Source organism: Acaromyces ingoldii (assembly GCF_003144295.1).
Source record: "Acaromyces ingoldii strain MCA 4198 unplaced genomic scaffold FA10scaffold_2, whole genome shotgun sequence".
Lineage (NCBI taxonomy): Eukaryota > Fungi > Basidiomycota > Exobasidiomycetes > Exobasidiales > Cryptobasidiaceae > Acaromyces > Acaromyces ingoldii.
The window spans coordinates 3,306,436-3,319,262 of NW_020290248.1; the positions used below are offsets into that span (position 1 = coordinate 3,306,436).

A 12,827-nucleotide genomic window follows, 5' to 3' on the forward strand; every position below is an offset into this window, starting at 1 on the left:
CTCAATCTCACTGGGAACGATGAAGCATGCGTCTCTTCCCTCTTCAGGCATTTTCGCAACAATGCCAAACAGGCAGAAGGGGAAATAATATATTGGTAATTGAACAAGAGCTAATTGGGAGCAAAAGGACAACTAAAGACCTTCGAGAAATCCCTTGGCGACTCTCTCCAGGGTCTCGACCAGCCTTGCCTTTTCCTCTTCGGCTGCTTGTCCGCCTCCATCGAGCGAGACGGCCTCTGTGAGGCCGGGGAAGGTGGTGCTACCGTAGCCCAGATACCTTCCCGGCGCTACGCCCAGATGCTTGTAGAAGGGCCTCTTGGCCAGGCCAGCCTCATCAATAAAGTTCAGCTCGAGTCTCTTGGATCGCTTGTTGTGCCTGCGGGCCTTCTCAAACAGAATCTTGAGCTCATGACTGCGCGCATAAGACGTCCTCATGCCCAACAACCTCTTGATCCTCTTATCGAGCAAGGCCTTGTTGGCCTCGTGCTTCTTTGCGGCCTGCTGCACCTTTGCAATCGCCTTTGTGACCGGCCGGACGTCGATTGCATCAGCGCCCGGCAGCCTGACAAACTTGTCGAGGTACTGCTCGAGCGCATCTGCATACCTCGTAGCATTGATCGGCAAAAAGATGGACTGGGAAGCGCGGAGAGCCATGAGGCCCTGCCACTTGGCTGCGTCGACGTGACGCTCAAAGTGGGGGTCACCAAACTTCTTCATCCAGTGGAAATTGTCGTAGTTGGAGTGGTAATGGTACACAGGGTCCTTCGTTCCCCGCGCGAAGCCCATGTCGACGCTGGCAATGCCGAGGTTCTGAAGGAAGGCCGTGTAGTCGCTTCCCGAGCCAAGGGGACCGGGCGGGTGCGCAAGGGTGAGTCCAGGCTGGTCCGGGGTATCGGAATGAATGTCTCTCGCGGCGCCCACGACAAAGTCCGAGAGCGAAGGAGAAGCTCTGGCATTGGGCTTGGGGCCCGACGCAGCCACATCGACGTTCAAGAACACCGAGCCTTTCCTCTTGAAAAAGTCACGGTAGTCCTCGGCGGCTTCCGTTGAGCCAACCAAGCCGTACTCCTCGCCATCCCAAGATGCAAGAAGGATGGATCGCAGCGGCCTCCATCCCTTCTTGACGAGATTACCAAGGCCAGCAGCGACCATGGTGAGGGCCACCGTTCCCGAACTGGGATCGCCTGCTCCAAATGTCCAAGCGTCGCGGTGATTGCTAAGCACCACGACCTCGTCCTCGAGGATGCCCGGGATGTAGGCGTATGTGTTCCAAGTATCGCGCGCTTCCATCTTTGTCATCTCATTTGACATGTCGACCTGATCCTCGGACGGCCCGGTCCAGTACTCGACGCCCGGAATAGCACCTTGCCAACCGTCGCCGACGTCGCTCGCCTTAACACCTCGGCCCTTCAGCGATTCGAGGAGTGGCTTGGCATCCTCGTAACTCAGCGGCAGCGAGGGAGTCTTGGGCAGTGAATCGGCCGTGTCTGGATCGAGCCGGGTTGCATTTCGGTACGAGGGTTTTCCGGGCGTGGAAGGGTCGCCTGGGTAGATTGACAGGCCCTGTACCGAGCCACGCTGTACGCTCGATGGCTGGCGAGCAGGCCCGTCTGGGTATGCCTGGTAGCCATTGGCCTCTGTCACCTCGCCGTCTTCGTTTGGATCCGAGTAGATGAGAGTGCCGACAGCGCCATTCTCAGCGCTCATGCGCACCTTCAACCCCCGGAATGGGCCGCCATATCGGCAGAGGGTGATGGCACCCTCGACTTTGACGTTGAGCTCCTTCAGTCGCGCAAAGTCCTCAAGCGAGCAGATGCCAGCGTAGACAAGGGGACCCGAGGCCTTACCGCTCTTTGAGTAGCCGTGGAAGATGGGAAGCCCCTTTTGACTGAACTTGTCCTCCTCGAGCTTGTCTTCCTCGAGCTTGGCGTGGAAGTAAGGCTCGGCTTCACCCTTTCGAGTGAGCGCCAGAGACGACGAGACGGGGTAGTTGAGCCAGACGCTGTACGTATCGACCCACACCCTGGGTCTTCCTTCGTTGATAGGGTCACCTCCGATCCTCCTCGCCTGCGTCATATGACGGATAGAGTCGGAGCTGCCAGCATCAAAGACAAAGTCCTTTGGCTTGTCTGCCAGCGGTGTCCCGAGAGCATCGCTAAATTTGCGAGCGACTTTGACGGCGGTCTCAAAGTCTCTCTTGGATCCAGCAATGTGAGTCTTGCGCGTGAGCTCCCGAGAGATCTTCTCGGCCAGCCCAGGACGAGGCGACTGGAGGAAGATTTTCTCAAAGACTGCTGACACCTCTTCCGGGTCGATGTGGAGCAGGTTCAGGTCCGTCGATGCTGGTTCGCCCTCGGGCTCTGAGAGGCTCGAAGCGAGCCGAGCATGGTTGACGTACGCAAGCGGGAGATCGACGCGGCCATCGAGCGTCCAGATGTCGCGCTGTGGGAACTGAACGGGGTCGTCCCAAGGAGTGTCGCGCTCGGGGATCAGGTCAGGCAGAATCGGCACGACAAAGTGGTAGAAGAGGATGCCACCCAGCAGAAAGAGGACCACTGCGACGAAGCGAGACTTGCCCGATGCCCTGCTGGCCCGCTGAAACATGTCAACCTCTTCATCGTCCTCTTCTCCCTCCTCCGCTGCGTCTTCTGCGTCTCCGTTTGGGCGCCTTTCCCTCCCAGCGAGCAAACTGCTCCCTTCCTCCTGCTCTTCGTCGTCAGTGTCGACAATGCGGCGCATGGGGAAGCGAGGCTCATCGGCGTCTATGGGAAGCGACACAGCGCCCTCCTTGGGCGCTAGCGGCGGCATCTCTTGTTGGTGATTGTGATGGTGGTAGCAGTGGAAGGGGTAAGAGAGAGAGTCTCAACAGAGGCTAAAGAAGGCAGGCGGTGCTCGGACCACGCGGTCGCTCGTTTTTAGGCTAAAGTTTCTATTGAATGACAAAAAATTACTACTATATATGACAGATGATCGACTCAGGCAGCCACGGCGATGCTCGGTGCACCCGTCTTGATGGCCTCAAAGGGACCCTTGCCCAACAAGCTCGGGTCGAGGCCGAGGGCAGGCTTCTCGAGGCCCTTCTTGGCCTTCACGGCGGCCACATCGTCGACCCACTCCTTGAAGAGGTGGTAAGTGTCCTCGGGCCCGCCTCGAGACTCTGGGTGGAACTGTGCTGAGCGCACATTCTTGCCGCTGTCGGCGTGGCTGATGATGCCCTCGATGGTGCCGTCGTTTGCATTGACGTACCATGGCACCCACATGTCGGGCCACTTCTCGTCCTCGTTGTGCTCAATCGCATAGCCGTGATTTTGGCTCGTGATGTAGACGCGGCCGGTGCTGAGCTTGACCACGGGCTGGTTTGCGCCTCGGTTGCCAAACTTCATCCGGAATGCCTTGAGGCCGGCAGCGATACCGATGATCTGGTTACCCATGCAGATGCCAAAGATTGGCCGGTCCCACTCGTCGATGGCGCGCTTCGTCGTCTCGATGGCTTCGGGGATCGAGTAGGGGCTTCCGGGGCCATTGGAGAGGAAGAGACCGTCGAACTGATCCCGAACAGAGTTGAAGTCAAAGTTCCAGGGAAGCACAGTAACCGAGGCGCCCTCGCGAATGAGGCAGCGGACAATGTTGGCTTTGCATCCAAAATCGAGCAGGGCCACATGAGCACGGGCCTTGGAAGAGCCACCGATAGGGTGGACGGTGTAGGGCTCCTTTGTTGAGACGCGGGCGATGAGGTTTTCGGCCATAGGGTCGAAGAACTCATTTGCGTTGGGCGCAACATCGTGGTCTTTGCCGACTTTGATGGCACCAAGAGTAGATCCTTGGTTGCGGAGCAGCGTCGTCAAAGCCCGGGTGTCGATGCCGGCGATGCCGGGCACATTGTAGCGTGCGCACCAGGTGCTGAGGCTTTCAACGGCTTCGAAGTGACTGAAGCGCTCAGCCAGGTTGGAGACAATAACACCGGAAGCTTGCACAGCCTGGCTCTCGAGGAAGCTCCCCACGTCCACGTCGAGCGGGTGCCCCATGGGCGACTTGCCGCAGAAATTGTCCGGCACGCCATAGTTGCCCATCAGCGGCTGGGTAAAGGCCAAGAGCTGTCCCTGGTAGGACGGGTCGGTGAGAGACTCGGTGTAGGAGGTAATTGAGGTTGTGAAGACAGTCTCGCCAAACGATGACCTGGGCGCGCCAAAGGATTGACCTTCAAACTTGTGGCCGGACTTGAGGTGGAGCGTGGCCGGCTGCGATGCCGGCGCAGCTGTATAATTGATCGTCGTCGCCAAGCCGCGGGTTAGCGACGGCGTGAACCGAGTTGCAGGAGCCCGGAAGCAGGCTCCCGAACGAAAAAGGGTCGCGGAGGAGATCATCGCTGACCGTACTGAGCTTATGCTTCCGAAGACTTGAAGACAGCGTCGCTGATCACCTCTACCGCGTCAGCCATCCATGTATGCTGGCTTTCTTTACAACACACACATACTCACGAAATGTAGTCGTCCCTGGTAGATTGAAGGAACATGCAAGTGTCCTTGACGAGGTGAAGTTGCCTTTTGAAAGCGAGAAGAGAGCTTCAACCGGAAGATCGTCGAGGGTGAGAGATAAGAAACGGAGGGCCCAATTCTTCCTACGCGAGGCAGCAATGACTTGCCTATTGACGCAATTTTTCTTCCTCTCTTTTTTCTCGGCCAATAAGAAGGGGAAACAAAAGGGCCGAGCAACCAACCACGCGAGCGGCGATGATCGGACCGACCTGCAAAGCTCCACTACTAGCAAATTTAAGAATTTCAGTCGTCCTCTATCTTTGCTCGCCAAATCGAAAGAAAGAGGAGACATCGAAAGAAAGCGAGCAATATGGTGGAGAGGAAGACGAGGACAGTCTCCATCGCCCTCCTCGTGGCCGACACGCCGCCGCCGAACGTGGTCGACAAGCGGGGCCGGTACCCTCAGATCTACAATGCGTGGCTGCAGAAGTCGCTAGCCTCGATTCCTCGCCATGGCTGGATGGACAAGATCGAAGTCGAGCTCACACCTTTCGACGTCGTCAACGAGGGCAAGTTTCCGGACGAAGGCATGCTGCGAGACGGCCTCTTTGACGCAATTATGGTCACGGGAAGCGCCTCCTCAGCCTACCTCGACCTTCCGTGGGCTAATCGGCTAGCTGAGTACATCGCCAATGTAAAGGAGAACCATCCCCTCGTCCGCATCATTGGCATCTGCTATGGTCACCAGATCGTCGCCCGTGCATTGGGCGCCCACGTTGAGCTCAACGAAAAGGGCGGCTGGGAGGTCGGTTCGTATGAGTGCGACCTCACCGAGGAGGGGCGTGAAATGCTGGGATACGGCGAGGAGGAAGCGGTGTTGCGCATTCAGGAGTGTCACCGCGATCATGTCACAGAAGTGCCACGGGGATGCGAGCTGCTCGCTTCCACGACAAAGTCGCCCATCCAAGGTTTCGCCCTTCGCTACCCTACCGAGGCGCCCCCACTGCCTTCGACTGCCGGCACATCCGAGTACACGGCCTTCGACATCTCCGACTTTGGCACCGACTCCAGTGGACCCATGCCGGCGAGGAGCGCGCAGGTCATGACGCTGCAGGGACACCCTGAATTCGACGAGGAGATCGTCACGGCGCTGATCTTTGCAAAGACCGAGGTGAGTCTTAGCCTCTGGCGATGTTGCGATGTGCGAGCTCACTCCTCTCAAATTTGTCTCTTTCTGCTCTGTGCTCTTCACAGATGGGTGTCGTGACCGACGACTTCAAGGATGAGGCGTTGGAAAGAGCCAGGAAGCCTCACGACGGCACTCGCATCGGGGCTGCCTTCTTGGCCATGCTGGGCGTAGAGCCGAGGAAGACGGACGTAGAGCTATAGATGCTGCTAGACATTGTAGGGCTCAAAGTGCTATTTCTGTGAATCTGTACATGTGTATATCAATGGTATCTCAAGAGGAACATGTGCTGTCGAACTTGACGCTTGCCTGCTGGAGCCGGCTGTATCTTGTGAGAAGAAATGGAGAAGCACGCGTGGATGAGTGGAAAAGGTGTCTAATCCTCCACCTGCGCTAGGCCCGGCAAGCCAGCTGACCGAGAGCGAGAAAGCGGGAAAACGGATGTCGTCTGCAACTTTCTAACCCCGTCTCATGTCCCTCCCCCTCTCCTGTCTCGCAAGACGACTGCTCAGCTCGCACTCCATTCGAAGAAGTCCTCTTCCGCTTGCTAGACTATCGTTCAGAACTTCCCTCTTCGCTTCGACACCGGTAACAGCAAGGATGGCGCAGCCGGGCATCGAGGGACAAGTAGGCTTTCCCTCGTTTTCCACCGTCAACTTCTATGCGGGCAACGAGCTGAATCGGCTCTCGTGGCTCCGAAACGATTCGTCTTTCCTCAACACGGCGATCAAGTCGTCGAACACGCGCTTCATTCTCCTCCAGAACCTCAACCCGCTCGTGCATGCCGACGGCAGCGAGCGTGACGGCCTCCTGGCCACGTTGTCCTGGGACGAAGTCAGAGAAACGATCCTCGACAGTGTCGCCATGGCCCGTGGACAGGCAAAGGGAAGCAAGAGCGCACAGGAGGCAGAGCCCGATGTATTTGGGCCGCAAACGTACGGCATGGACGCACCCCTCGAGGCATTTGGCCACAAGGAAAAGACGTTTGGAAAAGCCGTCGAGGGACTCGGTCCCTGGAACCTCGCACTCGTCTTCCTGGGCGTCGATGAAGGACACCTGGCGCAGGATTCACTCCCCGGTCAGCAACAGCAACAGCAGCAAGGGGGCGAAAGCGGCGCGCCGGCGGGAACGCCATATTTTGCGCTCTCGCTCACCTTTACACCCCCCGGATACGAGGGCGAGGAGCTTCCGACTCACAAGCTTGAAAAGAAGCTCGTCGACGAGGGCCGATACGACTTCACTGACACAAGGGCACTGGCACAGGCTGGACAGTGGGAGCTCAAAGACGCCGCAGTTGTGGCGCAGGCCCGGAGCTTGATCGACTGGAACGAGAGGCAGCATGTGAGTGTTGGGCTCTCTACATGCGCTCGCATCTAAAAATTAGCTGACTGACTGGCTTATCTGCAGTTCTGCCCTTCGTGCAGCAGGAGACAGTACAGCCTTTGGGCAGGCTGGAAGCGGGGGTGTGCATCAGCTCTGGAAGAAGCGGGAGAAGAGAGCGGCTTTGTCAAGCCACTGCTTTCGCAAGACTTGTCCTTCAAGGAAGACGGAAAGGGCGAATGCCCCACGACGAGGCTTCTCAGCAACTTCTGTGTGAGTGGAGGGACCGGAGCTTTCTGCTGAAGCGGACGTGCACTGAGCAAGCGAGATGAAACACGCAGTACCCGAGGACCGACCCCACAGTCATCATGGCCATCGTCTCGCCGGACGGGGAGAAGATCCTGCTGGGACGCCAGCGCAAGTGGCCACCTGGCTTTTATTCTTGCCTTGCCGGCTTCCTCGAGCCGGGAGAGAGCCTCGAAGAGGCGGTGCGTCGCGAAATTCACGAAGAGAGCGGCGTAAAAGTGGGCAAGGTTACCTATCACTCTAGCCAGCCTTGGCCCTTCCCCGCCAACTTGTGAGTTGCCGACGCTGGAGATGGAGTCGCCATCTACTCATCTTACTGATTGATCGCAATCTTTGTAATCAGGATGATGGGCGCCATTGGCCAGGCAGTTGAAGGAAAGGACGAAATCAGGCTCGACTTGGACAATGAGCTGGAGCATGCCAAATTCTTCGACCGGACCGAAGTCCTGGCGGCTATCGAGGCCTCATCCAACTGGACGATTAGCAAGAGGGACCTTTCCAAATTCGACGTAAACGCGGCAGCAGAGGAAGAGCGCAAGGCCAAAGAAAAACAGCAGCACTTAGGTAGAAAGTGGGACGAGAAGGATTCGGGAAGCGTGGCAAACGTGACCGACCGAGGGCGGTCTCCCAGCCCCTTTGGAAGGAGGCCAAGGAGGTCAGCGTTCAAGATTCCTGGTCCGACGGCCATCGCTCATGTCCTCATTGCCGCGTGGGCCCGTGGCGAAGCTCACTTTTCCCCATCGGAATCCCCAGAGTCCCTGCGGACAAAGATGTAGCTAGAGGAAATGCCACAAATTCTCGACCTTGGATCAGCCTAATGAAGCACGGCTCCTCTTTCTTCCTTTGTTGTTGTCCTCCGCTGAGTGGCTTGACCCTTGCCTTGATCCTTGTTGTGTCGGAGATCGTGTAAGATTTCTGCAGTTCCGCCACCCCAGTGTCGGAGATGGTAACCAGCCCCATCCCTCTTTGTAGCTATTCGCCTGCTCGTGTGCCCCCTAGTCGAGCACCTGCAGCGCGAGATCTGAGTTTTATTTCTGGCCTGTAAAATCTTCTCTTGAATTGTGAAGCGGCACTTTCGCCGCTAGTCGTAACGCGACTGTTTTAGTACCAGTTGGGGGGAAAGGGTAAGCAGAGGAGCGCTTAGTAGATCTAGCCCCTCTTGGCTATGATCCAGTGGACAAGTCTGCCGAAAGATGGGCGAGAAGTCGTTGAGAAGTGGCAAGACTTTGCTCATTGTAGCGCCATTGCGCTTTCTCAGGCCGACAAGGGACTTTGAATCGTTCTGAACGCAGAGGAATCGGCTAGTGGACAGGAACAGTTACGCCGTACTGGTACAATGCCCCGCAACAGCAGTCCGACGGGAAATCCAGATGTGGGGGAGAAAAGGCCGCCCTGCCTGCCGAGGCTGCACTTCTTGTTTTATGCGTGCACAGGGACCAAGTTAGCACGAAGCAGGGAAGGGGCGGGGGAATTTAACCATGAAGGGGTGCTGCTTGTTCGAGATACACTTGCGGGGTCTGGACCTGTCTGGGGATATTCTGGAAGGCTTTTCCATATTTATATTGTGGTGTTGTTCCAGGTACAGTGGACGTGCGCACAGGGTGCCCCCTGCCTGCACTTGCTCAGAGGAGCCTCTACGTACTAGTACGTGCGGCCATGCGCAAGGCAGACTATTTTAGCCTGACGAAGGGAACATTGAACGCGTCGGATTTACTAAAGTTCTGGAGCAGCTCCGCCCTCTCTCTAAAAAGAATATCGCCGTTCATTCTCTCCTCGAGAGCCTCGTCTTGCAAATGAGCGAGAGTAGGTGGCAAGGGTGGGGCTCCAGGATTACCCCGGCCTGTCAACTGTGTTCCTGCCTATACTCAATTCGAATGTAATGTTCAATACAGCCGAGCACAATGCTTATTCAGGCAGACTCTTGGCTGTTCCTCATCTTACGATGGGAATGGGGATATAAAGAGCATATGGTGCACCGCGCAGAGTTTGTCCCCCCCACGAAGAGTTTGTTACTCCTTATCTCACCCTTCCCCTTGCCATCCCTTTCGCAGTCCCGTCCATCGACTCTTACCCTCTTTCAACTACCGTGAGCCTACCGTAAGACTACCGTGAGCCTACCGTAAGACTACCGTGAGGACCGCAAGCAGCAATTCCAGCCAGCAGGCGAAGATTCAACAACGATGGCGAGCCCCCACGATGAAAAGGACAAGCAACTGGCGTACAATGAGCAGCCCTCCGTACTGAGGACAACGTCGGGGGATGAGGAGGACGATTCCATCGACCTTAACAACAACACTAAAGCCAGGATCAGCAACCCGCTTGCCAAACTCTCAAAGGCGCAGCTGCTTGACGATGCCGAGAACTTTGCTCGGGCAAAGGGCCTTGAGGACGAGGTGGATCTCATCAAACGTGGAGCGTTGTTGGCCCAAAATCCGGCTGGATTCGAGCACATTGACGAGCTCAGCACCGAGGAGAAGGCAGCAATCGACAACGAGATCAAGCACAAATGGTCCCACCCGTTGACGCTCTACTTGACCATCTTCCTTTGCAGTATTGGTGCAGCGACACAGGGCTGGGATCAGACGGGCAGTAACGGGGCCAATCTATCGTGAGTAAAGCCTTGAAAAAGCTGGCGGAGCCAGTGTTGTGATGGGGACGAAAAAGTGATGGCGAAGTGGTAAAAAAAAAAAAAAAAAAAACGCGTCTCAGACACGCTCACCCAACAGAACATTTCAGCGCCCTAGAAGACCCTGAACGCTCGATTGACACTGCCTCTCCTTTACAGCTTCCCGCAACGATTCGGAATCAACCCGGACAAGGACATCGATCCCGCCAACTACGAGCGCAACGAATGGCTCGTGGGCGTCATCAATGCTGGTGAGTCCCTCATTCTGACATAATATCGACAGGAACGTTCCTCACCTTCTTTGTTTCCTAATGACAGCGCCTTACATTTCGTCTGCCGCACTTGGAGTGTGGCTCTCTGACCCCATAAACAATCTCTTCGGTCGTCGAGGCTGCATCTTCATCACGGCTATTATCCTCATTGTCACTCCCATCGGCTCGGGTCTGGCACAGAGCTGGCAGGGACTTCTCGCTGCACGTCTGGTTCTCGGTCTGGGCATGGGTGCGAAGGGCGCAACTGTGAGTTCAGACCCCCGATGGACATAAATACTCTGCCATTTGGATCGTTTCGACTGACAGCATCAATGACAGGTCCCCGTCTTTGCTGCCGAAAACGCGCCGGCTCAGATTCGTGGAGCACTGGTTATGGGCTGGCAGCTCTGGACGGCGTTTGGCATTTTCCTCGGATTCTGCGCCAACGTCGCTGTGGCAGACACCGGAGCCATCTCCTGGAGGCTGCAGCTCGGTTCAGCCTTTATTCCTGCGTTCCCCTTGGCCATTGGCATCTTCTTCTGCCCAGAGTCGCCCCGCTGGCTGATGAAAAAGAATCGGTACCGCCAGGCCTTCACCTCGCTCGTCAGGCTTCGCCACAACCGTGTCCAGGCTGCCCGTGACCTCTTTTACATCCACACCCTTCTCATGGAAGAGGCCAAGATCATCCGCGGCGAAACGTACTTCAAGAGGGCTGCCGAGTTGTTCACCATTCCCCGAGTTCGCCGAGCTACTGTTGCTTCCGGCGTCGTGATGCTTGCCCAGCAGATGTGCGGTATTAATATGTGAGTGTCATCCTTTTTTTCAGCCACACCTCTTTGCCGACATTCCTTTCTGATCATGCTTGTCACAGCATCGCATTCTACTCGAGCACCATCTTCCAGCAGTCGGGCTTCACGGATCGTCAGGCGCTGTACGCCTCGCTGGGCTTCGGCGCCATCAACTTCGTCTTTGCCTTCCCGGCTCTCTTCACGATTGACACTTACGGACGCAGGACGCTGCTTCTCTTCACCTTCCCCAACATGGCCTGGAGCTTGCTTGTCGCCGGATGCAGCACGCTTTTGCCCATGGGAAAGCTTCGTCTGGGTCTCGTCGCCACTTTCATCTACATCTTTGCCGCCTTCTACTCGCCTGGTGAAGGCCCCGTTCCGTTCACGTACTCTGCCGAGGTCTTTCCGCTGGCGCAGCGAGAGCAGGGCATGGCGTGGGCCGTCGCTGTCTGCCTTGGTTGGGGCGCTGTCCTCTCGATCACACTTCCACGCCTGCTTGAGGTCTTTACGCCTGCTGGCGTGTTTGGGTTCTACGCCGGTCTCAATATCGTCGCCTTCTTCCTCATTTTCCTCTTTGTCCCAGAGACGAAGCAACTGACTCTCGAGGGTGAGTGGAGTCCTTCATTCTTATTGGCATAGGGATGAATATGATGCTGACTGGAATCCCTACTTCAGAACTCGACGGCGTCTTCTCGGTTCCTCACAACACATTCATCAAGCACCAGACGACAAAGTCTCTCCCATACTGGTTCAAGCGCAACGTCCTTTTCCAGCGACATGCTGAGCGTCCCGAGCCGCTGTTCAAGGTCGATGACAGGGTCGTCGGCAACGCGCAGAACGTCGTCAACCACTCAAAGGCATAAACGAAGCAGCTCTTCTCCTCCCACTGCAGGTTCTCAGACCCGGATTACCCTTTTGATGTCACATTATGAAGCTAAACAGTAACGCACGGGCTAGCATATCTCAGCGCCTTGTCCGAATTTAGCTGGAGACTGAACCGAAGCTTACGCCAGCTTTCGGCGGGCGTGAAGGAACGTGCGCGATCAGCATGCACGGACTCAGAACTGGGTTTTCGTGTCTGACTGCCTGAACGTGTGTCTTTGCGCGTCCATGCAATTGTAGCGAGACCCATAACAACCCTGAAGATCACATATGCCCTTGAAGAGCCAAGCTCACCAGCCGACTTCTTAAGGACGACAGGAGGGGCGAGGGAAAGAAAAGGCGAGACGACGCCGTACCTGATCGATGCTGACCGGCCCCGCAACTCTATTCGTCGGCGTTTCTCGATCGGACCCTTGGCCCGCTCCACCCCAAAGTCCCCCTCGTCTTTTTTTTTCTTTCTTTTTTTTCTTTTGAAAGCGTGACAAACGCCATTACATGCAACTGCAACTTTTTTCTCTGAGAAATTCCATCTCGCTCGCCGGGCCAACCCTGGTTCAATTGGTCTTGGATTAGGGACCTTGGCATCTTGTCTAGCCAGGGTCTGGGATATCACTTAGGCGAGATCGGAACTTCATCGGATGCAGGCGTATTGTCTAGTCAGGGTCTGAGATGTTGTTTCTCAGGCGAGAACGGGTCTTCATCGGATGCAGGCTTATTGTCTAGGCAGGGTGTGGGATATTGCTCAGGCAAGATCGGTACTCCATCGGATGCAAACGGATGTAAATTGGAAGTAAGAGTAAGTGAACTGCATTCGAAGACTAGTAGTGCTTGGCTTCGATGGCATAGTAAGAATATCTAGCGGCATACAGTGCCTCCCTGGAGATAAACCGGTGGCTGCATTGTCGATCTACACGCGCGGTTCGCATCACTGTCACCAGGCACTGTACCCTGCCGTCATCATTTTCGGGCATGATTCGGACTTAATGCAAATTT

At 56.2% G+C, this 12,827-nt stretch overlaps 5 protein-coding genes across 5 annotated transcripts; 3 read left to right on the forward strand and 2 right to left on the reverse strand.

Annotated features, from left to right (window-relative positions):
* Positions 1–71: 71 nt before the first annotated feature.
* On the reverse strand, positions 72–2,840 carry FA10DRAFT_266187 (Zn-dependent exopeptidase). The gene has a single exon (XM_025521391.1). It carries the CDS (start codon positions 2,806–2,808, stop codon positions 133–135), a length of 2,676 nt encoding a protein of 891 aa, XP_025379617.1. The 5' UTR covers positions 2,809–2,840; the 3' UTR covers positions 72–132.
* Positions 2,841–2,920: 80 nt separating this feature from the next.
* On the reverse strand, positions 2,921–4,584 carry FA10DRAFT_240025 (small subunit of carbamoyl phosphate synthase). The gene is made up of 2 exons (XM_025519197.1): positions 4,479–4,584; positions 2,921–4,412 (listed from the first exon to the last, which is right to left on the reverse strand). Exon 2 carries the CDS (start codon positions 4,362–4,364, stop codon positions 2,976–2,978), a length of 1,389 nt encoding a protein of 462 aa, XP_025379618.1. The 5' UTR covers positions 4,365–4,412; positions 4,479–4,584; the 3' UTR covers positions 2,921–2,975.
* A 204-nt stretch (positions 4,585–4,788) lies between these two features.
* Positions 4,789–5,952, forward strand: FA10DRAFT_274833 (class I glutamine amidotransferase-like protein). The gene is made up of 2 exons (XM_025523234.1): positions 4,789–5,646; positions 5,730–5,952. The coding sequence occupies exons 1-2, from the start codon at positions 4,846–4,848 to the stop codon at positions 5,862–5,864; spliced, it is 936 nt and encodes a 311-aa protein (XP_025379619.1). The 5' UTR covers positions 4,789–4,845; the 3' UTR covers positions 5,865–5,952.
* Positions 5,953–6,076: 124 nt separating this feature from the next.
* FA10DRAFT_266189 (hypothetical protein) lies at positions 6,077–8,159 on the forward strand. Its single transcript, XM_025521392.1, has 4 exons — positions 6,077–7,002; positions 7,069–7,254; positions 7,323–7,558; positions 7,631–8,159. Exons 1-4 carry the CDS (start codon positions 6,262–6,264, stop codon positions 8,061–8,063), a joined length of 1,596 nt encoding a protein of 531 aa, XP_025379620.1. The 5' UTR covers positions 6,077–6,261; the 3' UTR covers positions 8,064–8,159.
* A 1,122-nt stretch (positions 8,160–9,281) lies between these two features.
* On the forward strand, positions 9,282–11,851 carry FA10DRAFT_92012 (hypothetical protein). The gene is made up of 6 exons (XM_025525782.1): positions 9,282–9,895; positions 10,073–10,164; positions 10,232–10,431; positions 10,504–10,967; positions 11,036–11,559; positions 11,628–11,851. The coding sequence occupies exons 1-6, from the start codon at positions 9,468–9,470 to the stop codon at positions 11,813–11,815; spliced, it is 1,896 nt and encodes a 631-aa protein (XP_025379621.1). The 5' UTR covers positions 9,282–9,467; the 3' UTR covers positions 11,816–11,851.
* Positions 11,852–12,827: the final 976 nt, after the last annotated feature.